Source organism: Lates calcarifer, linkage group LG6, assembly GCF_001640805.2.
Source record: "Lates calcarifer isolate ASB-BC8 linkage group LG6, TLL_Latcal_v3, whole genome shotgun sequence".
Taxonomy (NCBI): Eukaryota; Metazoa; Chordata; class Actinopteri; family Centropomidae; genus Lates; species Lates calcarifer.
Window position 1 is genome coordinate 23246180 of NC_066838.1, and position 24217 is coordinate 23270396.

Below are 24217 nucleotides of genomic sequence, written 5' to 3' on the forward strand. Positions count from 1 at the left end.
TGCTGTCGGTATAAATGATCAGAGTGTGAGGTGTCCGAAGACTCGAGCGGCGAAGCAGAGCTGGAGGCCGAGCCAGAGACGTCAGATCCAGAGGATATTCGGGACCTTCATCCCGGAGCGCTGCTGTACAAAGCCTCAAAGGCCCGAAACTTGCCTGTCATGGCCGAAGCGCTAGCTCATGGGGCCGACGTCAATCTGGTCAACGATGAGGACGAAGGGAAGACGCCCCTCATACAGGCGGTGGTTGGGGTGAGAGTCACCAGATATTAAGTCAGATAGGAAGTGTTGTATCTGTGCATCTGAGTTGATGTTTTAGTAAAAGAACAGAACAAAAGGGGGTGTAATGCAAGATGACTATTCAGTTGCATTATGGGAAATGTAGGACCCAGTGTTTTTAGAGCTTGACCTGCACTAGAAAGACTAAAAGTCTGGATTTTGCCACCTCTACTGCTTTTTAAATCTTTTTCTTGAAAGTCCCACTGTTTTACTAAAGAACGATCCTAAACTGCTGAAATACACCTTAAAGACAAACATCCATTTTATCATTAGGCCCTAAAAACACGGAAACATTTTTGTAATTAATTTCAGATGTGAAGTGTGAACTACCACTATAGGTAGTGTAATGAAAGAAGTGAACTAAGTTAATTAAAATCAATGTTGGACAATAAAATGTGGCCAAGACAATCAAGTGCGAGTCTGATAGTGATAATACCTTCAATACCTTAATAAAAACTGAATAATAGTTGAATAAGATAATATTAATAACCAGGTTTCTTATGTTCAAAGCTATATTCTTAACATTATTTATACGAGTGTAAGACTCATAACAGGGACGCTAATTGACTGTAATTTCCTTCAAGAGACACAAAAATAAAAAAACAAGTCTGCAGCTGTGAATGAGAAATCCATTTTAAATACCCTTTTACTTCCAGAATCAATAGCAGTGTTTTGTTGTCACTGCCGAGCTAACTGTTGTCGTTACTTTATTTCAGGGTTCATTGATCGCCTGCGAGTTCCTGCTCCAGAACGCTGCTGACGTCAACCAAAGAGACTCGAGAGGGAGGGGCCCCCTGCATCATGCCACATATCTGGGTCACACAGGGTGAGTCATGAGGCAGATAGCGACTGTTTACTCCAGGCTGCTGCATTTGTAGCATCTTTAACCGCTTCACACGCAAACACGCACACGGTTTCCTGAAGTCACGACCAACAAAAATACTGTTTCCGGGTCCAACTCCATCTTGTTTTCAATATACCACAGGGCTGTATCCCATGTTGTTTGAATACATCTAAGTCCACAAAACCTATTTAGTTTTTTAACAATTAGAGAAAAAGTTAAAAAGGAGGTAAAGGAGAGTCAGTATTACACTTATTATGCATAACTAAAACAATCATCAGTCTGAAACGAGCAATTTACAATCTCAATTTCCTTTGTATTTCCAGGCAGGTGTGTTTATTCCTCAAAAGAGGAGCTACACAGAACGACGGTGATGAGGACGGCCAGGATCCTTTGAGTATAGCTGTACAGCAAGCCAATGCCGACATAGTCACACTGTATGTTAATTTAACTTTTGTGTTTTTTGTTTTTTTTACACCCCTGCTTTCAGTGAATTTTTAACACTCTGCTCCTCTTCGCTTTGTTTTTCCCCTCTGCTCCTCAGGTTGCGTTTGGCCAGGATGAATGAGGAGATGCGGGAGTCGGAGGGACCCTTCGGACAGCCAGGTCAATACCCAATCAGCAGTCCCACTGAGCAGCAGTATAAGAAATGCATTCAGGAGTTTATCTGTCTCAATATAGCAGAGTGCTAGAATCAGGCCCAGTCAGGTTAAACCACGGTGTAAAACCAGTGCAGGGGGTGCCAAGAGACATTTGACTGACTGAGAGAGGATCCTATCGAGGATCCTGTTCTTCAAGCTTGTTTCCTCCACTTGTTCTCTTGAAAAGGGACTTTTCACCACCAGATTAACTTCATCTCTACATCAGATATATCCAGAATATTTCTAACGTACTTCTCCCCAGCACCGTTTGTCTACTTTAGACTAGAAACCAGAGTCTACCAGCAGTTAGCTCCCCTCTCAGGATCACACAAGAACTCTCCTTTAAATGATGTCAGATTTGAGCGACTGACTTTGCCAAAAAAAAATCAGTGTAGATTAGCGTAGTGAGGTTCAATCAGTCAAATCATGGCAGACTTGAGAAATCACTGCCAAGATTATCCAGCAGCACTAATCAGAAGACCACCTATAAAGTCATCAGCAGTGTATTTGGGACCAACTTTACCCTTTATTTTGGAGGTTTAGAGGGTACAGGGTGCTCTGAACCAAAGACCTGCAACAGCTCATTTCTTCCAACAGTTCTAGGTTTAATTTCATCTTGTTGTCATTGTAGTGCAAAGTGGGAGGAGATATTTTGGCTCCTTCTTGGTTCTGAAAGTAAAAGTCCCATTTGATTTTCTCAGAGACAATAACACAAACTGAAATTCACTACAACCCCCAAGGTGCATGTTGGCAAGAAACATCCAGTCACAGAGCATAAAGTGGACAAGTTAAAGGTGCTTTGTGTTTTTGCTATTGCTACATAGCCAATGTTAGCATTAATAGCTGTTTACTTACCAGTCTAGAAGAAATGTTGTGAGTTTGTATTAAACTTTCTTCTCTTACTCGCCAACAGCTGTTGCCCACAGTGGAAAGAAACGCAAATGTCTTCCTCTATTTCTATCACTTCTTTTCGTCTACTGAAGTTAGCATGCTAACCAGCTAGCCTCGTTGTATCTTGTAATGCCACTTGATGATAGGGAGTCACTGTTGTGTCCAGTCTGTCCTCAATCAAACATGAGGGGATGAAGAAGTAGCGCTGTTCAGAAGGAGTATTATAACCTCTCATCTTGTAAACGCAGCAATGGCTGACGCTCTTGCTAAGTAAACAACTGCTAATGCTAACGTTGGCTAAGTAGCAATAGCAAAAACTTACTAATAGCACCAAGTTTATTTTAAAAATCTTGGTCAGTCTTCGGTGAATTTAGCCAACGACCAAGTGTTTTGAATTTTTTTGTATCTCTGGCTGACTTCTTCTCTATGGCAACAGCAGCCAAGGCTCATGGGTACTGTAGTACATAGAGCCATCCACCATACCGAAATGAACTAGATATGGTTTCTTAGAAACAAAGTAGAAACAATTAAAAATGGTGGTCATAACATAAAACTATAGGATTGTTATGCTACTCAGAAGAGTCTTGGGTCAATAGGAATACAGAATGGGTAAAAAAATTCTTCTGGAACCAGCCCTCCCACCTTCCAGCTCTGTACAGTATTTGTTGAACAGATGAGTATGGGAAATATGCCAAATTGACGAGTACAGGGTGTTGCAGCCAATTCGCTCGCCTGTGATCAACTAAATCTGATCTGGCTGTGCTTTTTCTAATCACCTTAGGATCTGTTGTCCATGCACATGCGATCAGTGGCAGTAGAGCTCTTTATTTTACATTTGTGACGGTCATGAAGGGGTAACTGTGAGGCTGCGATAACTGTGACTGAGAGTAAATGATCGTAGAATCATTTTCTCCGTATTGATCGAGAGACTGATCAAGTGAAGCTTTTATGTTTACTTAAAGGCGAAATTATGCACTTTTTCTTACCAACAGTGATTAGATTTTTCTTTTGCTCTTATGTCGTACCTTTTTATTTTTCTCCTTCTTTTTTTTTTTAATTTATGACAAAACTCCCAGAGCAATAGTGCAATGATTATTTCAGTACAGATAATCTGTATTTTTTGTATTATGTTTGACAACAATGCAGATGGTATTTTTTTAAGCTGGATATATTTTGTTAGATTTTATTTTGCTGAGCACTCACACATAGCGCCAGTATTATATTCTCATTGTGAGAAAGAGAGCCAGTGCTCCACAGTTTCATAGTATGTAATCACTCAGAGTAATTCTGCGGTACAAACTGCACCGGAAGATGGACATTTTTGATAAATCTCACAAACATGTATTACTGTATATACAGTATTTGTATGTTAAAATGTTTGTTTATGGTAATCTAATGTATCATGATTAGGCCAATATTAGATTTGTTCTTTGTTTATAGTGCATGGGTGGCTGTTGCTCAGGTCTTCCTAAGCCCTGCTGCTTTTGTTTACTTCTGTACCCAGTGTATGTGAATATTTGACCTTTAGTATTGTTGAATAATGTTAATATCCATATTATAAATACTGCCAAATCATGACAACAGTGCATGGAATGACATTCATGACACGAATCAATAGACTGAACACCCCTTTCCTGCTGTCTTTCATTGGCTGGATAATGTTGGTGCAAAAAGCTCGATGACAATGAACACGGCAGCTTGGCTGCTGCCCAAAACTGTATTTAATGACCCAATTTATGCTCTAAGATGATGTCAGGTCTAATTTTTATTTGAGTCCCTTGGTAGCTCAGTGATCCAGAAAGTGCTGGAGATGACTGTTAGTTAAAGCGCTGAACAGCCTTGATTGTGACTGAGCTGAGTGTTGTTCACATTATCTGAGGTAAAATTAGCCTGAAAGAAAAATGTCGGTGAATGACTTTTTTCCCAAAGATGTTGCTAGTCTTTCACAGATGCTATAGACTGTTTGGGTTTTGTTCAAACCAAAGACCAGAGACAGTTTTTCAGAGAGCCAGCCAAGTATTTTTAATAATTTCTTCCTCATTTTCTTCCTCAATCTATAATGATTTTATATACCTTTAAGTGACTGTACACAAATTATTTTGTTGGGGCGCTGATCTTTATCTTTTACCTTTTTTTTAAAAAAAAAAAGCAAAGTATTCCTCAGGGTTATTAATATTTGGTTTAAAACTTCTGCTTAGAAAAAACCTCAAAATCCTCCCCACTAATTTCTTAACTCTAAATATGTCAACGGGCCATTAATTTCTGAATAGCCCAAATTGGTTATTAGGAGTGCAGTCAGCAGTTGCCACAATTACAGGAACATAACAAATGCCAAAGTTGTTCATGGTAATTCTATTTAACCACAAATTCTTGCCATTTTTATTGAATTTTAAAGAAAATTCAGAACAGATACACAACCTTCCCCCTTTTCTAAAAATTTCCATACAGTCCCTAACTTGTATTTTCCAACCCATGTCTGGAGCCCTTTAGCAATGAAATGTTTTTAAAGGATATGGCAGCAATGGAAAGATCAACTCACTAATTTCCTCTTTTTTCCTTGTTGCTTGTCAGTGATAGATTCAATGCACTTTGAAACACACAATCTCTCTTAATCCAGCCTTTTCTTATTTAGTGCAGTACTCGATGAATGATGTCAACACTGACCAAACAATCATTTACATCAAGCCATTGAATGATTATGTCTTGTACAGTACGATGTGTCTACAGTGTTATTAGTCAGTATGTCAACAAGTTGACTGTTGTGTATATAAACTAAAAACTATTAACACTTTAACTGCTTGCTTCTAACATGCAATTTTTAACTTTGTTGTATTTTTTCTCTCTGACTGTTATCTGTACAATTTCTTTGAATATTGTAAGAGAACGTGTGTCTCTGAATATACAGTACCTGTGCATATTAATACTAACTGCTACCTATGTTTGTTTTTTGTTTAATAACTCCTCTCAGTGTCTTCTTAAATGATACTGAAAATAAATGGAAGATGTGACTAAAAGCTAACCTTTCCCTTTGCTTGTTTCCTTCTTCGTTCCTAAGTGTTCTTTTCCTTGCTTCGACAGCCTTTTACTACGTCTAACAGAATTAACAAACTTCTAACTTCACTAATTACAGATCAAGCATTTCAAATATTTTAGCACAGTTGTTGTGTAAATAGAATATGTATGACATGTTTGAATCTGCACAGAGAGTTTGACGTTTGATTTTGATGAACAGAAGGAACATACTCAGTTATGTTTAATTTAATGTTAAACCCCCATTTAGCATTTATGAATGGTTTGTAGCACACTGTAGCTGTCAACACATAGAAGGAAAACCTGTGAATGACTTATTAATGTGTATGAGTTACAGTTCATGAAAAGACTGATAGCACGGTGTCGTTAAAACTCAAACATTTATTCTTGACCTCTTGACAGTTTCACAAAAATTTCACTTGCAGCATTTCTTGTGGGGCTTTCAGCTGCATCTTGTGGCCTTCATCAGCTGATGGAGTTGTCATGAGAGTGAAGAAAACATTTCTAATAATCTAATAGATTCAGATAAGATAATTATACGAAGTTGTCCATTATTAGTCCCCTTTGCCTTGTATACCTGTTTTCTTCTACAGCTAGTTTTAATGTACCAATTAGAATAAGATGAAAATGAATGAAAACAGGTACATGTACCTCAAAAGTGTACTTAAGTGCAGCCCTTGAGTACTTAATAACTTTCCACCACAAGAGGTGTTATAATTGTTGACATTTTTTTTTTGTTTGTTTGTTTTTGTTAATTAATTCTGTAATATCTGCTCACAACTGACACAACATTACAGTGTGTTATAAACCATATTTTGGTACTTTTATCATCAGGATGTCTAATGACTTAATGTCACAAAATATTTAAAAATGCTTAGTAAAAGTTTGAAATGCCTTGTTTTGTTTAAACCCCCAAAATGTCCAGTTTAGAAGAAAAAAGCAGCAAATTCTCACATTTTAGAAACTGAAACCAGGACTGACTCAAAAGATAAATCAATTAATCGACTGATTGTGTAATTTCCAGCGTCAGAAAAAACCCTACATATCAAGTATGAGGTTTGAACTCACTGATCTCTCCCTGTTTTTCTCACACACACATACAGAGGGAAAAGCCAGGAATGTTCATTCCCCTTTTTAATTAGCCGAGCCTGGGAGCTCTCATGGGACACAAAGGAGTTCAACTGCTTTTGTTGTGCCTGTAGATTCAGCGGTTACCATGGCCACAGGAAAAGTAAAAGCTCAGTATCTGGAAAGTTGAAAGAGGGAAGCTTCATGGTGCCTCAGCCTGCTCTCGCCTCTCCATTCATCAGGCTTTTTCTTACCCGTGGCTCCTCTGCCGTCTGTTTTCCTCATCGCTTGTATTCTTAACTTTCATATAAAAGATGTTTTGACTGTTCAAAGACCAGCACCAGACTCTTCTCCCTGTGACAGCCAGGGTCCTTGTTTATCACACATATAAGAATAACACTCGATGCCTCTAAAGGACCAATTTAAGCGTAAAAATTGCTGTGTGAGCAATGATACACATTTTTCAAGTGACTTTTCTTTTTCAAGTAACTCAAGTAGAGAGCTCTTAGTTGAGCTGTTTTTATGTTTGATTCATCAATTTAATCATTTTTTAAGCATAAATACCAAACATTTGCTGGTTGCAGGCTCAATGTGAGGATTTGTTGCATTTCTTTGTTGCACATAACGGTAAACTGAATATCTTTGGGTTAATAGTACAGTCTGCAGATGAATCATTAGTGAAAATATTCATTATTTGCAGTCCAACTCTTAAATAATCACATGAATAATCACATTTTTTCTCAGAGAAGGAAAAAGCTAGTCTGACCCTACATTTACCATATTGTATATTCCTTTAAAAAAAATTATGACTTATAAGTGTAGAAATAGTGATGAAATAATGGGAAAATGGATGTAATGGAAACTAAATTCTGCTGCTGTTGTTGATGGGGAATAGTCCTGGGTGAAGCGCCCAAGATCAGTGCTCAGTGATGTAGCATCATTTTCATCATTTTCATCCGTTGTTTTCTTCATCAGGAGACGCCACGTACCTCGACATCTTCCGAGAATTCTCCCACATGGCATCCCACAACCCAGAGAAGCTGAAACGAAGGAGCGTTCACTTCAGGCACTCCTTCAGGTAGTCGCCAAGAGTCTGAAAAGCAACATCATCATCATATACTTGAAAAGTGCAACGACAGCCACTTTCCAGATACACATCACAGAGGGGAAACCTGATAGCATAAGTAATTCTGTTAATGCATAATAAACCACCTTATCACCTTTAAAATGCATTATAGTGAAGAAATCATGAAAAATTTGTGTTGCTGTTGTTAGAATATCTGCATTATATCTGCAAGAGTCTTGTGCTGTTCTCAGATCAGACTTTTATTTTGATAGGATTTTGTTCTATGAGGATTTGCTGGTCTTTTCCTCTTATAAACATATAAATATAGCATTGCTTTTGTACAGTGTTAGTTTTAACTTTGGATAAAAATCCCCCAAGCACTTGTTTTGACTCTTTTTCTATGTTTGTTGGTGTAAATCATCATTTGTTTGCTCTGTCTCATTCATCAATACTTTACATAAAGGAATTTTCCTGTATGTGTAATGCATGCATTTACTCCCATTATATTTCATTACTTAAACTTGAATTCTGTTATGTTATATGGATAAACAGTGTCATGTATCATCAGTAGTTATCATCACCAATCCAACATCTTGAAGTCGCAGTGTCATTATTTTCTCCATGAGCAGTTTATTTTGATATGAATGTGTTATTTTTGCATTGACTATGCTGGTGTAGTCTTTGTAATATTTTTGTTTAAATGTACTTTGCAGTGCCACTATGAAGTGCAGTGCTTGTGTTACTGCGTACATGCTGTAGAAGCAAAAATGCTAATATATCTGAATGAACAGGAAAACTGATGAAAGGTGGATTGAAATAAACATCGTCTGTGTTTACATATAAGGGATCTCTGTCAAGTCTGTAGCTGAGACACTGGCGCCCTCTCGTGTTGAAATGTGGGACTGGTGAGCCATTTTAAACCTACATATATACTATTATTTATCAGCAAACAAACTGATAAATGACAAACATCTCTGTTAGGGCTGGGAGAAAATAAAATAAAAACCAAGTATTTAGTATCTAGAGATGGATTATATAGATGTAGATGACTATAATAACACATCACCCATCAGATGCATGAGTTGGAGGATAATTCACTGAACAATCCAAAAAACAATAAGAGTTTAACCCACTGGCTTTAATAACTGATTATAAAATAATGATTACTATGCATTCCCAGAATCTAGTACAACTGCTGCTGTAATACACAACATCTTTAATGAAAACAACTGTGAAACCCTGGTCTGTATATGTATTATTTTTAGGTTGTTAAACTGTGTGTATGATGACCTGGCTACTCACAGGATGAATTTCATTCTATGAGTAGTGGTGGAGGAAATATTTTGATTCTTTGCTTCAGTAAAAGCATCAATACAAGAATGTAAATATATATAATTACAGGAAAAAGTCTGAAATGTTTCTCAGCTTCTACAAAAAATATCCAGTGCCCATGTGAGTTACTTATATAGAGTAATATAGAGTCAACTTTGCTTTGCATCAACCAACCACAACAGTAGAAGGCTACTTACACTTAGATGCATCAATAATAACAATAATAATCATAACTTTATCTATTTAGCACCTTTCAAAGACCAGCTATCAGCTACAAAGTGCTTTAGAAAGAGTATTTTTCTGCATAATGAGTAATTTTATTTTGATATTTTAAGTAAAGTACTATTCTAATTTTACTAATTTAAACTTTTGCAGGACTTTTATTTTGAATGGAGTATTTTCAGCGTGTTATTGCGACGTTAACTTTCTCAAAACTCACTAAAAAAAAACTAAAAAAAAAAAAAAAAACAGGTTAAAACTGTGGCGCAGTGTTTTTAGTAAACACTGACACATTCTGAGGCACAGACAATCTGTGACGTCAGGCAGCGTCTCGCCGTTACGTTGGTTACGTTCGTTACGTCGTCGCGGTAGGAAGTACGTTACGGCGTTCGGACAGTCCGTGATGATGGAGCTCCGTCAGCTCAGGCGACACCGCTCATTATGATGATACCTGACATCTGGGGCGACATCATGCACTCGTTGCTCGCTCCACACGCGATATGACTGCGGCACCGGCTCAGATGTGACTCAGATGCTCGTAGCTAGCTAGCTGTTAGCTTAGCCAGCCCTCATCCTCCCTGCTACGGTCAGAGCTCCAGCGGGCAGCTAGCAGCTCAGCTGATCAGCTGCAGCACCACACAGAGCCCGGACACAACATGACGAGGCCTTAATGTCAGATCGGAGACGGTGTGTCCAGGCATCAAATACAGGTACTGTCATTCACGAGGAGGTGAAGCTCAGGTGATGTGGTTTATTTAAACAAACTGACCCTAATGTGTGATCCAGGTGGGGCACAAACAGGAGCGCTATGACAGACAGACAGATACTGTATATGTGTGTGGAGAGATGCAAAGCTGTATCTGAATGTGTGCAAAAATGTGTAGTAGTGTAGCTGGATTGGTGAATGTGTAAACGAACCTGCAGGTGTGTGCAAAAATATGTAAATCCGTGCACAAACCACACCTGTAGATGCGTACACAGATATGTAAATGTGAAATATGTAAATGTGATGAAGTTTGGAACATGTGTAAAAACACTCTGCAAATATATGAACTACAAAACTGAATATAAATGATCTTTTATTCATGAAACTGTAAGTATTTAGATTCAAGAGCTGAAAACTGATGGGATGTGCCTCTCAGCTGGCTTTGTGTTTGTTAAACCCCTGCTGTGCCGTAAATGTGCAAATACGTGTAGCCGATCTGTCTGAGGCTCATGGTTTTCTTCTTCTAATAAATGTAATGTACACATTAACAAATCTGAGTACAGGTTAAGGTACAGTTTTTGAACTCTCCACAGACATTTGCTAATGTTTTTTGCTGCAGTAACAGCACCATAGAAATGACACTAAGAAGGACCATTAGTCATTAAACTGCTGCAAGTGTGTGTTTTTATGTGTGTGTGTGTGTGTGTGTGTGTGTTTAGATTTGATTAGTCTGGTCTGATATGGTCTGGATGACATGTGCCCTTTTTTATCTTTTCAAAAATAGTATAGCGGTTTCACAAATCTAAACAGTTACTTGATTCTCTTGTTAATAAAGTCAGGCTTTGCTAAATATAAATGTTTGGCTTTGGTCTGTTGTTGTCTGGATGGATGGTTGTTTTTAAACATTTGCTCAGTGTCGTCATTTAAGTTCCTCTTAATTTTACCTTTAATTGCTGACTGATTTAATCAATTGTCAAATTAGCTGGTGACTAATTTTCTCTGATAAACTAATTGGTTAATCAATAATTGTGGCTCTAATTGATTACCAAATTGGTAGCCAGCAATGCAGTCAAAGTGAGTGGGTCTCATTGGATCTTTTTCATACAGAATCAGAATCCGTTATTTATACGTATGTATGTAAGTAAAGAATGTGTCTTGGTGTTTGCTGCACAAATGCAACATAGAAAAAAAAGAGCAAAATAGAACAAAATTATGGTTAAAAAAAAAAATTATAATAAATGATGAAATAAAACAAATAATCTGTTTACAGATATAGGATATAAAAAAAAGTGTGCTATGGAGAAAGACGTGAAAGGTGAATGAAATATATGAAGGTAAAAATTAGAAGTGACATGCAACCAATAATTAAATAATATAACAGTGTAAAGTCTGGTTTGATAACACTCCTCTCTGTATGATACAAACTCTTAATTCCACCTGTTTCTGGTCTCTGAGGGTTTTAGACGTCCTGTTAATGGCTTCCTCTGATCTTTAATCTTGTCCACAGACATGGCGTCGCAGCTCCAGGTGTTCTCCTCTCCCTCTGTGTCCTCCAGTGCCTACTCCCGTTCAAAGAGGCTCAAAGTGGAGAACCCTGCCTGGGATGTGTCCAACCAGCTGGGAGACAATGGTTACTACCAGCAGAGCCCCACCCAGGGAGCTGCACCGTCCACCTCCGGTTCCAACTTCAACCCGGTGTACAACCCCAACCAGGTGCATCCGCCGACTGCGGGCTCCCGGGAGCAGACAGTGGTGCGGGCGGCAGACAGCACGGGTAGCCTTCGCGGACCTCCCTCCTCCTCCTCGTCTTCTTCCTCCAGCCGGCGGGTCAAGGACGCAGAGTCCTCCTCCCAGCCGTGCGACCTCTACCACAAGCAGTACAGCCTGAAGCGGAAAAGCGAGGAGGTGGACAGCAGCGACAGCGTCCAGATACTGGAGGAGCTCTCAGCCCCCGTGGTCTCAAACCGCACCGGTGGCGGAGGGGGGACCACCACAGCTCAGTCCATAGCACATTCCACGTCTACCACAAAGAGCAGCAACTCCCACAGCGAGGGCGACTACCAGCTGGTCCAGCATGAGATCCTGTGCTCCATGTCCAACAGCTACGAGGTGCTCGAGTTCCTGGGACGCGGCACCTTCGGCCAGGTGGCAAAATGCTGGAAGCGAGGCACAAATGAGATAGTGGCTATTAAAATCTTGAAGAATCATCCCTCTTATGCTCGGCAGGGTCAAATAGAGGTGAGTATGATGTTGTAATAATTGAAAACACCAGGTTAGAAAGAGAGAAGTCTGTCGCTCTTAAATAGGTGATTCAGAGATGATGATGCTGCTTATTACTCCTGTGAATTGTCATGTCTTTAGCTTTTCTTCAGTATCAAAACAATCCAGCGAACATGAACTGCTAAAGGCTAATTCAGCCCAAAGAGACCCAAGTAATGATATTAGATGTTGAGCAGGATCGTAGGAGCAGCAGGAGGCACGCCATCACAGATCAGACTCCACAGTCCTGCAGTAAGAAACAGGACAAAATGAGAGAGAGACGAAAAACTACAAAACTACAGGAGAGGATGATAAAGAGAGGGGACAGAGAGAGACAGGCACTCTGTCTGGACACTGGTGCTCTTGAGGGAAGAAACAAACAGAGTTAGAGTGGTAGTCTTGTCAGCAGGACAACATGGATTAAACTAAATCCTTATTGTAACTGGTGCATCGAGACAAAACTCCACGGCAGCATTATACCTCCCCCAAATCATGGCTGCAGACTCTGTCATGTTTTACAGAGGCTCAGAATGTTTACATGCTTTTATATCGCTGGGGCACTGATACCAAAACACATCTGACCTGTTAGGACATGGACACAGGACCCCTGGAGGTGTCCTGTGGCACCAAGACATTGACAGTGGATCCTTTGGGTCCTGTGGGTTCCAGGGGCAGGGCCTCCGTAGGCTTCTAGGGAGATTGGAGGCCAGGTCAACACTTTGTGCTCTTTGTCGTGTTCCTCAAGTCATTTCTGAGCAGTTTTTGTGTTGTAGTGGGAGCATTGTACTCGTCAAAGTAACATGCAGATGAATACTCACCTCTCAGTGGTTTTAATGTTGCGGCTGATCAGTGTATATATATTCCTATCCTATCTACAATATGCCTGATAAGACATGTAGAGAAAACCAAGCAAAAAAGTGGATGTATTCTCCATTATTATTCATTAATGAACACAACTGCATCTTCATCCTCCTCCTCCTCCCTGCAGGTGAGCATCCTGAGCAGGCTGAGCACAGAGAACGCCGACGAGTTCAACTTTGTCCGCTCGTACGAGTGTTTCCAGCACAAGAACCACACGTGCCTTGTGTTTGAGATGCTGGAGCAGAACCTTTACGACTTCCTGAAGCACAGCAAGTTCAGCCCCCTGCTGCTCAAGTGCATCCGGCCCATTCTGCAGCAGGTCGCCACGGCGCTGATGAAGCTGAAAAGCCTGGGGCTGATCCACGCCGACCTGAAGCCTGAGAACATTATGCTGGTGGATCCTCTGAGGCAGCCGTACAGGGTGAAAGTCATTGATTTCGGCTCTGCCAGCCACGTGTCCAAGGCGGTTTGCTCCACCTACCTGCAGTCACGATACTACAGGTGAGTGACTGTTAATGGTCAACTCATTAAGTCTGTAATATGTAAATTACCAGCTGTCGTTTATTAATTCGGACATGCTTGCAGAGCTCCGGAGATCATCCTGGGCCTTCCTTTCTGTGAAGCGATTGACATGTGGTCGTTGGGATGTGTCATTGCTGAGCTGTTTCTGGGATGGCCTCTCTATCCTGGTGCCTCAGAGTACGATCAGGTCAGCCGCAGCTCTCTGAGATTTAAAAGTGACATTTATATTCTCTATTCGTACGAAGTGGAAACATTTCACAGAATCAGGCAACATTTAATTCTTATTTTTTCTTATTCACTCTGTACGGTAACTATGAAGCTACAGATAGCAGCCTGTTAGCTTAGCTTAGCATAAAGACCAGAAACAAGGGGAAACAGCTTTCCACCACCTCGTAACCTCATTAATTAACATGTTATATTTCATTTACGTAATCAACACAACTAAATTAAACTGTAGGAAATGACAAAGTGTGGTTCTGCTGGGGTTTGTGTCGGTCCGGTTTCCTTTTGTGTGTATGTGTTTGTTTTTAGACAACACATGCATTACATTACATTCATTTGGCAGACAGTGATCTACAATAAGTGCGTTTAAACCTTGTAAAAGCAAGAGCTACAGTAGATATAATCCAAAACTGGTACTGTATCCCTTTTAAACCAGTGACTGAAATCATGTTTAGTGCTATTTTTTTTTTTTTGACAAGACAGAAATACACTGACATTGATGATTTGGAAATATTTTCCCATATATATAAGAAATGTGATCTTGAAAACAGACTATTACAGAGACAACTCGACTTTTTTACTCAGCAATGAATAAAAATTAAAACGGCAACACCGGATCAGTTCTCATAACAGTGTTCTGTTTAGATTAAGGTGACTGTCAGTCCAGTGTTGTTAGTGTAGTCTGACAGCTGGGTCTTTATGTCGTGGTGGAGGATGGGCAGTGACTCTGCTGTCCTGACTTCACCCGGGAGCTCATTCCACCATTAACATGGATCCAGAGCGGAGAGGAGCCTTGACCGAGATGAGCGAGCACAGGGTCCTCTGAGCGATGAGACGGCAAAATGTCCAGAACAAGTGTATATATAGAACGAGTACATAACCCTAATGCCTTCCCCTGCTCGCTGAGCACAGCTAAGCTAACTGGCTGTTGGCTGCAGGTTCATACTGAACAAACTGATGGGAGAGTAGTGCTGAAGGTTTAATTTAAACCTCTGCAAGACCACAAATAAGCATGTTTCCAAAACTACTCAACTGTTCCTTCAAGGGGTTTTAGCACTTTAAATTGTGAATGTGTACAAACTGTGACTATTACTGTTGTCAGCAGTTGAGTCATAGCAGCTTTGTCAGGGTGTCACACATGAGAGGAAAGTGTGTTGCAAATGTGAAAATCTCAAAGCATGTTTGTGACGGTTTAACTAGAATAATGACCTGTTGGAGAACTGCTACTGACCACAGACAGAGGCCACGACGTTTCTGTTTGTCTCACACCTGCAGCTGACATTGTTTTGCATTTCTCTCTCAGATACGTTACATTTCCCAGACCCAGGGCCTTCCAGCAGAGTACCTGCTGAGTGCAGGAACCAAGACCAGCCGCTTTTTCAACAGAGGCCCCGACTCGAGCTACCCCCTCTGGAGACTGAAAGTAGGTGTCTCTGCAGATGCCGGTCACCAAATGAGAACAAACAGTATGTTAACAGGACATTTACTGAGGAGTTGCTGTGGTTGTTTTTCTGCAGACACCTGCAGAGCATGAGGCAGAGATGGGGATCAAGTCAAAGGAGGCGAGAAAATACATCTTCAACTGTCTGGATGATATGATGCAGGTGAGGATGTGACTGTTAAATGTCAGATTAGACTCGAGTCCATCCATGTACATGTACACAGTAAGGATGGAATCATGATCACTGTTCATTCTACACTTTATATTGTTATAATTTGCACTACTACGTCTGTACTACCTCATTGTATTGTGTTTATCTCTATTTTATTTTATCTCTATTTCCCATTTATAATTTATTTGGCTATTTTTATCAAGTGCTGCTAAATTGTCTTCAGTGACAATAAATAATTCTATTCTAAAATGTTGAGTGTAGATCTTAAAAACAGTGACTACTTTCTAAACAGTAGCTGTGTTTCCATCAAGTGTCAGGGGTGTATTTTGAAGTATTGCAAAAGAAAAGATTGATGGAAACTGAAAAATTTGAATTGAGAAAAAAAATGTACGCTCACTTGACTTTTTTTTTTTTTTTTTTTTTTTTTCGTCTTTCAAAGGTGTGGAAACACCTTTTCTGAAGAAGCGAACATTCACTGATTAGCTGACACTACACGGTCAAATTTATTCAAAACATGCCTAATTTGCATTTTCTTTTTTGGGACATTTCAAAAGTTTGCTTCAAATTTACTCAACAATTCTATATTTGCAGGATGACCACAGAAAAAAAGTCCAAGATGACAGAAATATATAATATAATTATAGATTTGCAAATACTAAGCACAACATTGTGGATATCTTTTTCTGTCATCTCAACAATTATGTAGAAACACAACTACTGACTCTTGAGGTGGAGAGGTTGGGGTCAGGTGTCTGTGCCCTGTGCCAGATGGCCTCTGCAGTTAACAGTCATATTATTTCTGGAGCTGGTTATTTTAAATCCCCTCCCCCCCTGCAGGGATACAAGGCAGGACACTGTGTGTGTAGGCAAATTAATCGTGGGTGTGTGTCAGTCTGCTCTGCTGTGAACAGAGTTCGAACTCTGATTAATCTAACATGTGCTGGGTACATCAAGATCTTTGCCTCCGTTTAAACAGACGCTGACTTCCTGTCCTTCTGCCGCAGGTGAACATGACAAACCTGGAGGGGACAGACATCTTGGCGGAGAAGGCCGACAGACGGGAGTTCATAGACCTGCTGAAGAAGATGCTGACGCTGGACGCGGATAAACGGATCACGCCCATGAAGACTCTGAACCACCCCTTTGTTACCATGACGCACCTGCTGCACTTCCCTCACAGCTCACAGTAAGACGACAAGAAGAGGAGGCGGACTTCTTGTATTTCCCTATTAATTGTTGTGGCTATGATTTAGTCCACATGTGCTTCTTTTTTGACGATTCTTTTTTTACCTTACAGCGTGAAATCCTGCTTCCAAAATATGGATATATGCAAACGCAGATGCAGTGCTTTTGAGAATGGAAAAAACATGTTTGCCAGCAACAATACCCCAAGTGCAGCCACCAACCTCACTGTCACCTTTAGTAGCCAACTAAACCAGCACAATCAGGTGAGGATCTTATCTCCAGTCTGTCTCTGGGTCGCTTTCCTGCACTGAACATTTTGCTTGAACACAGTGTTTTCTGCACGTTGTGTCTTCCAGATGGCCTCTACAGGAGGCCAGTCCCTGTCCCTCAGCAGTAACGTCCCGCTCCTGAACTACCAGCCCGGCCTCTACCAGCAGGCCACCATAAACATCCCCGGTCTGACCCAGCAGGGCGTACCCCTGCAGACCAGACCCACCCAGCTCTGCACCCAGACTGAACCCTTCCAGCAAACACTCATAGTTTGCCCCCCCACCATCCAAGGTGAGGATGAAAGATAATTCTTTTGTGCTGCTTCAAAGAAAAGAAATCTCAGTTTACACTTTCTACTTAAAGTCCAGATTTGTCAGTGTTTGTAACCTACTATAATCTGCTTCCATCTTCTAGGTCTTCAAACATCCAATAAACCCTCTGGGTATCCAGTGAGGATGGACAACTCAGTACCTTTAGTTCCTCAGAACCAATCGTCCCAGTCTCTTCACATTCAGCCCGGGATGCTGGCACAGGTAGGACCCGCTGCAGGAGCACTGAGGTTGGGTTTCCATGGCGTTTATTCTGAATCTGAATCCATTATTGAATTCATCAGCATCAGCAGTGGTGGAACGTTTAATCAGGTGGTTTTCTGAGGTACTTGTACTTGAGTATTTCCATTTTATGCTGCTTCATAAAACCACTCCTCTACATTTATTACTCCATTTCATTTACCTGACTTAAGATTTAAACCAGTGCTTCCTAATATATTTGAAAGAAGTTGTGCCTTGCTGGGTTTCAGATGTCTATGATGCATTATTCTTAATAATATGATAATGTAATTTGTGATTATGTATCATTCATAGAAACAATTTCTCTGTAAAATGAGTATGTTTGATACTTCAGTTAAGTTTTGCTAGTAATACTCATGTACATTTGCTGAAGAAATATTTAGTTTTGATGCTTGAGTTAAAGATCTGAGTGTTTCTGTGGTCAGAGGTTGTTGCTGTTATTCAGTTACTCCTTAACCAGAAACAGCTGAGTTTCATTTTGACATTTCAGCAGATCACTTTGGTATTATTAGTCACACCTGATGTAGGCTGCTGCTGGTGATAATTTTCATTTACACCTCTCAAATTAACAATCAGTCAGGGCTAAAAATGAAATGCTGCTTCCAGAAAGTTTTGCACATTGTTAATTAAAATGATTGGAGAGATAGGTTGTGATAACAGATTTTTTTATTTTTTATTTTTTTTTGCCTTGTAGCTTCAACAGTGGAGACAACTTTCAGGACCCAACCCTGCTGCATCTGTGTTTCTGTTTGTGTACATGTGTTTGACTGTGATTATCAGTTTCCTGTTCTGTTATCGTCTCTAACAGAAAGCTCTTGACTCCCTCTTCTTTTTCAGTAAAATATGAAGCAGATCTGTTCCAAATGTGTCCTCTCTCTGTCTGTTTTGGTGTCTTTAACGTCTCCCCTCCTCCTTCCACCCTCCTCCCCCTCGTCACACCTCCTTCCAGGCCTCCTTCGACCCCCTGTTGGTAGGCAGCCTGTACGCCTCAGTGGCGGGAATGTCACATTTAGGCTCAGTCCAGCTTCCAGTTGGCTGTAGGGGTGGAAACCTCTGCAGCTTTCTGGATCAGAATGCCTCCATGCTGGTAAACAAAAGACAAAAAACACCATCATCACAACTGCCACCATCTCTTCTTTCTTCCTCACAGCACATGTGTGTTGTCGGTGTGCAGCAGAGCATGGGACGCATGTGCAACTCACCTGTCTGGTTTGTGCTTTCGCTTGCAGCTTCTCTGATTTCTGAGTGTTCAAGATCAATCAGGAAGCAAGCTGGATGAAGACGGAAGCACAGCAAGCAAGAGACGTTGTCATCCGCCATGTTTGTTTACTGTAAAGATTTTAAAATCTTCACACAGATGATTTTAGAAATCCAGAATTCAAAAAAGAGGCAGTGGCAAACAGCAGTGCGCACCACTACATGTTTAAAGCTTTGGGAACTTTTTTTAAAACTGTGTTTAACAAATGCCAGGAGCTGTCACTGCAGCAGTGAGACCAGCGTTGACTCCTTCCCTATCTCACACTAACACATTCCTTTTGATTTCAGGTTGGCTGTCTTTCCACTGGACTCACAGTGCAGCTGTTATGGCATGCATGCTTGGCATCAGACCCTGTTTTTTTCTGTCGTTGTAAGAGCTTTGTTTGGTATTTACTGCTTCTGAAGTCTCTTTTAGCACATTTCCTTCTCAGCAGTAACAAATGTGGCTCTCTCTGCACAGGAATAAATCTGCAGATGGCGACCTCATCTCCTGTTCAGCTTGTCACAGCTTAGTTTTGATTTGACATCTGCTCGATGTCTTTGTGTACGACAGAGATGGAAAGCTTTGTGTCTACAGGCTGCATGTCTTTTCTTTCAGTATGATTCTCTGAGAAAATAACTTCTTTCTCACTATGTTCGACACACTGCTCTTTGTTCCTCTCTTACAGACTGTCACTGCTGAAATTGGTCTAAGTGAATTCTGGTCATTGCAGTCTTTTAAACTTGTGTTTATGTGTATGTGTGCATACAGCAGGGCTGGCCAGCAGGCACACAGCAGATACTCATTCCTTCCACATGGCAGCAGATGCCAGGCATGGCCATCCACAACCCCGGGCAGACCGTAGTGCCTGACTCACCTATGGGAGCCCCCGTTTCTGACAGTCAACAAGCTTCTGGCTGGAGGTAAGTTCAGGCTACACCCACACTGATACGTTTTAGTTTTAAAGTGCATCACTCTTGCTATAGTTTACGCCTAGTGTCCACAATTCTCTAGAGTTTTCAGCCCCTGAAACTGAGACTTGTGGAAACACTGTTGGCCCCGGATTGAAAACTCCAATGCCTTTTAAAAACGACAGAAACAGAGACTTGGAAAACGATGAAGCAGACACCCACATTGGCTTCCTGATTGGGTCTTATCAGTCACAACATATCCTTCCCTAATTCACCTTATACTCATGTGTTACCTTCAGTAGCAGTTCCAACTCATCTCCAGTCTCTGGTCTTGGTTTTAAGCATTGCTTTTCCTTCCTGTTTCCATGTATATCCAGTGTGCGTGAATGGTAATGTGATGTATGTTTTTAGGTGTTAGTGTGGGTGGAGAATATTACCAATACCAAGCTAAAACACTCGTGTGTGATGTGTTTTTGTTTAAAAACAGCTTTTTAAAATGAAAACATTTTAGTTTGGACATAGCCTTCATCATTAACATGTAATGATTGGTAAATGATTAAGCAAGTTAAATCTGTTCTTCTTTTTCTAAGGGGTCGTCATGGCAGCCAGTACGATGGTGTCAGCCAGCAGGACTCTGGTGTTGGCCGTCACGCTGCCTCCCAAAACCACAACTCAGGGGCCGCTCACTCAAGAGCCCAACAAGGCAAGAGGTCAAAGGCTCGACACGCTGAGAGCAGAGCCAGGTATGTTCTTACATGTTGTTGGGGAGAAGTCCGAATCTTTTGCCAAAAGTGTTAAAATAGATTTTGTGATAGATCGTCTTTTTCCTCCAGGCCTGTGTCGTCAGTGCATTCAGCCACCACTGTGGTCCACAACACTTCTACGTTTGCTGGTGACCAGTCTCAGCCCATCGTCATCTCGGACACACCTAGTCCCGCCGTCAGCATCATCACCATCCACAGCGACTCAGAGGATGAGGATGACAGGAAGTTCCCCGCTGCGTGGTGAGCTCTTTCCCCCGGCCGTAGGAAAACAGAGAGGTTTTATTTCACTGACCTCGCTGCTCACTCTTCTCTCATTCCCTCCTGCAGCTCCGGAACGAGCCAGAGAACCAATGTGATCAGCTGTGTGACGGTGCACGACTCCCACGACTCTGACTCCTCCACCAGCAGCCCCCTCAGCCCCAAGACCACCTCACAGCCCACCAAGTGTCTGGCCATTATCATGCCCTCTGTGAAGAGCCAGCCTGGAGAGAGCACAACCCACAAAGCTCCAGCAGCTCCAGGTCCACTAGACCAGAAATCCACAATCAGTTGGAATTTATACTTAAACTCTTTTTAGTGCTCACAGTATTCTGTCTGGTTTTCCACTGGTAGATCAAGCTACAAGTGGCTCTGGAAAGTCCAAGAAGGGGGCGACTCAGCAGTCCAGTCGGCCAGGAGATTCCAACACAGATCGGCATCAACGGGCTGCGTCCAGCAGATCTCAGCCTCTTAACCTGAGTCAGGTAACAGCTTTCAGATGTAGCTGATGTCTGTTCCCCAGGTGAACCCCTTAAAGAGTCTTGGTCTTACTCCAGTGACTGCTGCAGTGCCCAAGTCCTCATTAAGACCACAAGAGCGTAGAGGTTAATCTGAACACACTGGAATAGGCTTGATGATTGAGGTCATCTTATCAGTCATGCAAATATACAGATGCTTTGTTGGTTTCACTGAACTTCTGTATGATTAACATTTTAGTATGGACCTAATAGAGAAATTAATCATCAATCAATGTTGTCTATGAAATGAGAAGTTTCTGTAAAAGGTCAGGTCATTGATTCAACATCTAAACCAATCAGCTCTTAGATTAGAAGAGTTTCCAGAGATTTTACAGTCTGGGGAAAGCAACTGTGGTGCCTGGCTCCAAGAACTGCTGCCCCCTTGATCTCCCCTTATCGCTGATTTTGTTTGGACAGTAAATCTCAGTGGCATGCATTCTGATTCTGATCACTGGTGTTAATATTCCTCCTAATATTCCTCTGCAGGTGGTTATGACTTGTAGACATAACTGTCATTTCCACAGGTTTGAGGTCTTAACAAGAACAGTTGTATTCTACAAAAACAAAGTACACACAATTTTTTAATGTGCTGATAAACCTTTTAACAACTCTATCCATCGCACTGTTTTTATTAAATGTAATGCTCTTGTTTTGGGGGGAATCTGTCAATCGACTAGACTAAGGATCTTCCGCAATCTAGCATTAATCAAAGTGTGCTAATTTCTGAGTAAATTAATGTCTCTAAGAACCTTTGGAGAAGCTGAAGTTGAACTCACTGGTGCAGTGGTCAATGTGACAGTTACCAGACCCTGTTTGCAGACCTGAGCGTACTCTGTTGTTTCAGGTACAGCAGTCTGTGATGTCCTCATCCCAAGACCAAACAGGAAGCAGTAGTTCCCTGCGACGGCAGCCAACGTACCCCCCTGCCGTCTCTTCCCACTCATCCTACCGTCTTCACGAGAACGCCCTCTTCAGCTCGACCCCCAACCTGTACGCCTACCCAGCGTCTGCCGCCCTGGCCTCCGTGTCCCAAGCCGTAGATCAGATGCAAGGAGGCTCGTCCCGCCACAGCAGAGCGAGCGGAGCGTACTCCTCCCTGGCGCTGCTCCAGAAGAACGGCAGCTTAGCCCTGGGAGGGTCTGCTGCTCCGGGACAGTACGGCAACCACCACACCCATCAACAACAACAGCAGCAGCAGCAGCAGCAACAGCAGCAACATCAGCTGGGAGGGCAGCCCTTCCACCGCTCCACTGCTGCTTACCAACGAAAACTCAACCAGTATCCCTACCTGTAAAGACTGAACGAGGGCTGACTGACACAGAAGCTCTGCATGAAGACCAAAATGGAGACCGAGACTAGAGAGGAGCACAAGCTCATCACAAGCCGCTGTGATTGGACTTGTTTTCAACTCGACTTTTTAACTTTCCTTTGCTGTCCAGTCTTTGTTTTTAGAACTTTCTCTGATTATTTGATCCAAAATAATCACAGAATGTATTTATATTTTAATCATGGTCAGTTTTTGTGTCTGTGTGTGTGTGTGTTTTCTTAATCTCTTCCTACTTTGGAGTTTGTGTTGCTTATCTGTATGTTAACAGCAACAAACAGTGCAGTCTGTAAGTATTGAACACTCCAGCACATTTGATTTGAAATGACAGAGCGAGGAGGAGGTTAGATGCCGACTTTCATCTTAAATTTAAGAGCATTTATATCCACATCTGATAAACCAGTTGTAGCCTTTTTTATACACAATCCCCCAAATTAACAGCATCATTCTTCTACTTACAGACTTTACTGTATGTATGTTGATTCTCAACATGTAAAGCCCAAACTCTCAATTTTATTTGAGAAATGTGTGTTGAGGAGAAACTGGAACTTGACTAACTGTTATGCTGCTCTGTTATTATTATTATTGATTATTATTATTGTCTATCATCAAATAATGATTCAAAAGTTGCATTTACATATACACAATCGCCTTATGTATTTAGGCCAACTTCCTTTTGTTATTTTAATATGTCAGCACGTTGTGATGAGTTAGATGAATATGTTGTTTTCTTTATGAATGTACCGTGTGTGTGTGTGTGTGTGTGAGTGTATGTTTTATCTGTACTACAAAAACACATGGAGAACGTAAGCTATGTACTGTACTGTATAATGATGTGTCACTGTGTTCTTCAGTGTTTTCCATGTTAATTCTGTTTTAGTAACAGTCCATTGACTTCATTATATTTATATATTTAGTATGTTGAATGATGCAGCACATTTCACTGTAGAGTAGGGTGTGGTATTCAGAGGGGATTGTCATGTTTGTTTGTTTTTTACAGTTTTAAAAGTTGTTGTTAAGGTTGCATGTGTCTGACATGGAGTAGCATTCAGGAGGGGTTTGTAAACTACAGCTGCACTCAGAAGGATTAGTACTATTGTGTTTAATTTGTACGACAAACACATTTAACGATTTCGGGGGAAAATGTAAAAGCTCTTGTCTTGTGAAGTGATGTCTGTGAAGTAAAGCGTGCACATATAAAAATCCAATTGGGGTACCACATGTATCATGTAAAAGTTAAAGCCATTTAGATGACAACTGTAAAATTCACAGTAACGCGTTTGAATTGTGAATAATCAAATCTGACAAAGATGATTTATAGAAAAAAAATGAATCGATGTTCAGTATGTTACTGCTTCTAAACAAAATCATTGGTTTGGTGAAATGATGGTTGTTCTTACAATCCTGCTGTGTTGTGAAGTGCTACATTACATAGAACACACAATGAACCTTAACCCGTATATACGCAATAAAATCTTATCAAAACAGAGCCGTGACTCACTGATGATCTCATATACTTTATACTTTACATATAAATTACACCCAGCCCTGTAACTAGACTTATCAAATCTGGAGTGAGACGTGAAACCTTTTATGGCATTTGTGAAAACACAAAAAAGTGAATTTCACTGCCT

The 24217-nt window shown here is 41.0% G+C and overlaps 2 protein-coding genes across 6 annotated transcripts in view; both read left to right on the forward strand.

Annotated features, from left to right (window-relative positions):
* LOC108890208 (arf-GAP with coiled-coil, ANK repeat and PH domain-containing protein 3) overlaps nucleotides 1–8656 on the forward strand; it is a 66990-nt gene extending 58334 nt beyond the window's left edge. For all 3 annotated transcript variants that reach the window (XM_018687076.2, XM_018687146.2, XM_051071391.1), the window contains 5 exons: nucleotides 23–249; nucleotides 993–1102; nucleotides 1444–1554; nucleotides 1662–1723; nucleotides 7723–8656. In XM_018687076.2, coding sequence (XP_018542592.1) covers nucleotides 23–249; nucleotides 993–1102; nucleotides 1444–1554; nucleotides 1662–1723; nucleotides 7723–7829 — 617 coding nt within the window. In that variant the 3' untranslated portion in view covers nucleotides 7830–8656. The remainder of the gene's footprint in view (nucleotides 1–22; nucleotides 250–992; nucleotides 1103–1443; nucleotides 1555–1661; nucleotides 1724–7722) is intronic.
* Nucleotides 8657–9735: 1079 nt separating this feature from the next.
* hipk1a (homeodomain interacting protein kinase 1a) lies at nucleotides 9736–24072 on the forward strand. Of its 3 annotated transcripts, XM_018687608.1 has the most exons (17): nucleotides 9736–10074; nucleotides 11578–12308; nucleotides 13318–13691; nucleotides 13776–13899; nucleotides 15238–15357; nucleotides 15452–15538; nucleotides 16552–16733; nucleotides 16845–16995; nucleotides 17089–17293; nucleotides 17417–17535; nucleotides 18521–18658; nucleotides 19580–19731; nucleotides 20310–20462; nucleotides 20553–20723; nucleotides 20811–21004; nucleotides 21096–21226; nucleotides 22104–24072. In XM_018687608.1, exons 1-17 carry the CDS (start codon nucleotides 10035–10037, stop codon nucleotides 22551–22553), a joined length of 3522 nt encoding a protein of 1173 aa, XP_018543124.1. In that variant the 5' UTR covers nucleotides 9736–10034; the 3' UTR covers nucleotides 22554–24072. The 3 variants fall into 3 exon arrangements, with proteins under 3 accessions (XP_018543124.1, XP_018543202.1, XP_018543276.1); XM_018687686.1 differs by lacking the exon at nucleotides 18521–18658; XM_018687760.1 differs by lacking the exon at nucleotides 18521–18658 and having other exon boundaries at nucleotides 19583–19731.
* Nucleotides 24073–24217: the final 145 nt, after the last annotated feature.

Bases quoted from the DNA above. Each gene is read 5' to 3' on its own strand.
- hipk1a (XM_018687608.1), top strand. From the start codon at position 10,035: ATGTCAGATCGGAGACGGTGTGTCCAGGCATCAAATACAG. The intron at 12,309-13,317 runs GTGAGTATGATG...TCCTCCCTGCAG, and splicing joins CTCGGCAGGGTCAAATAGAG to GTGAGCATCCTGAGCAGGCT. The intron at 17,536-18,520 runs GTAGGACCCGCT...ACCTCCTTCCAG, and splicing joins AGCCCGGGATGCTGGCACAG to GCCTCCTTCGACCCCCTGTT.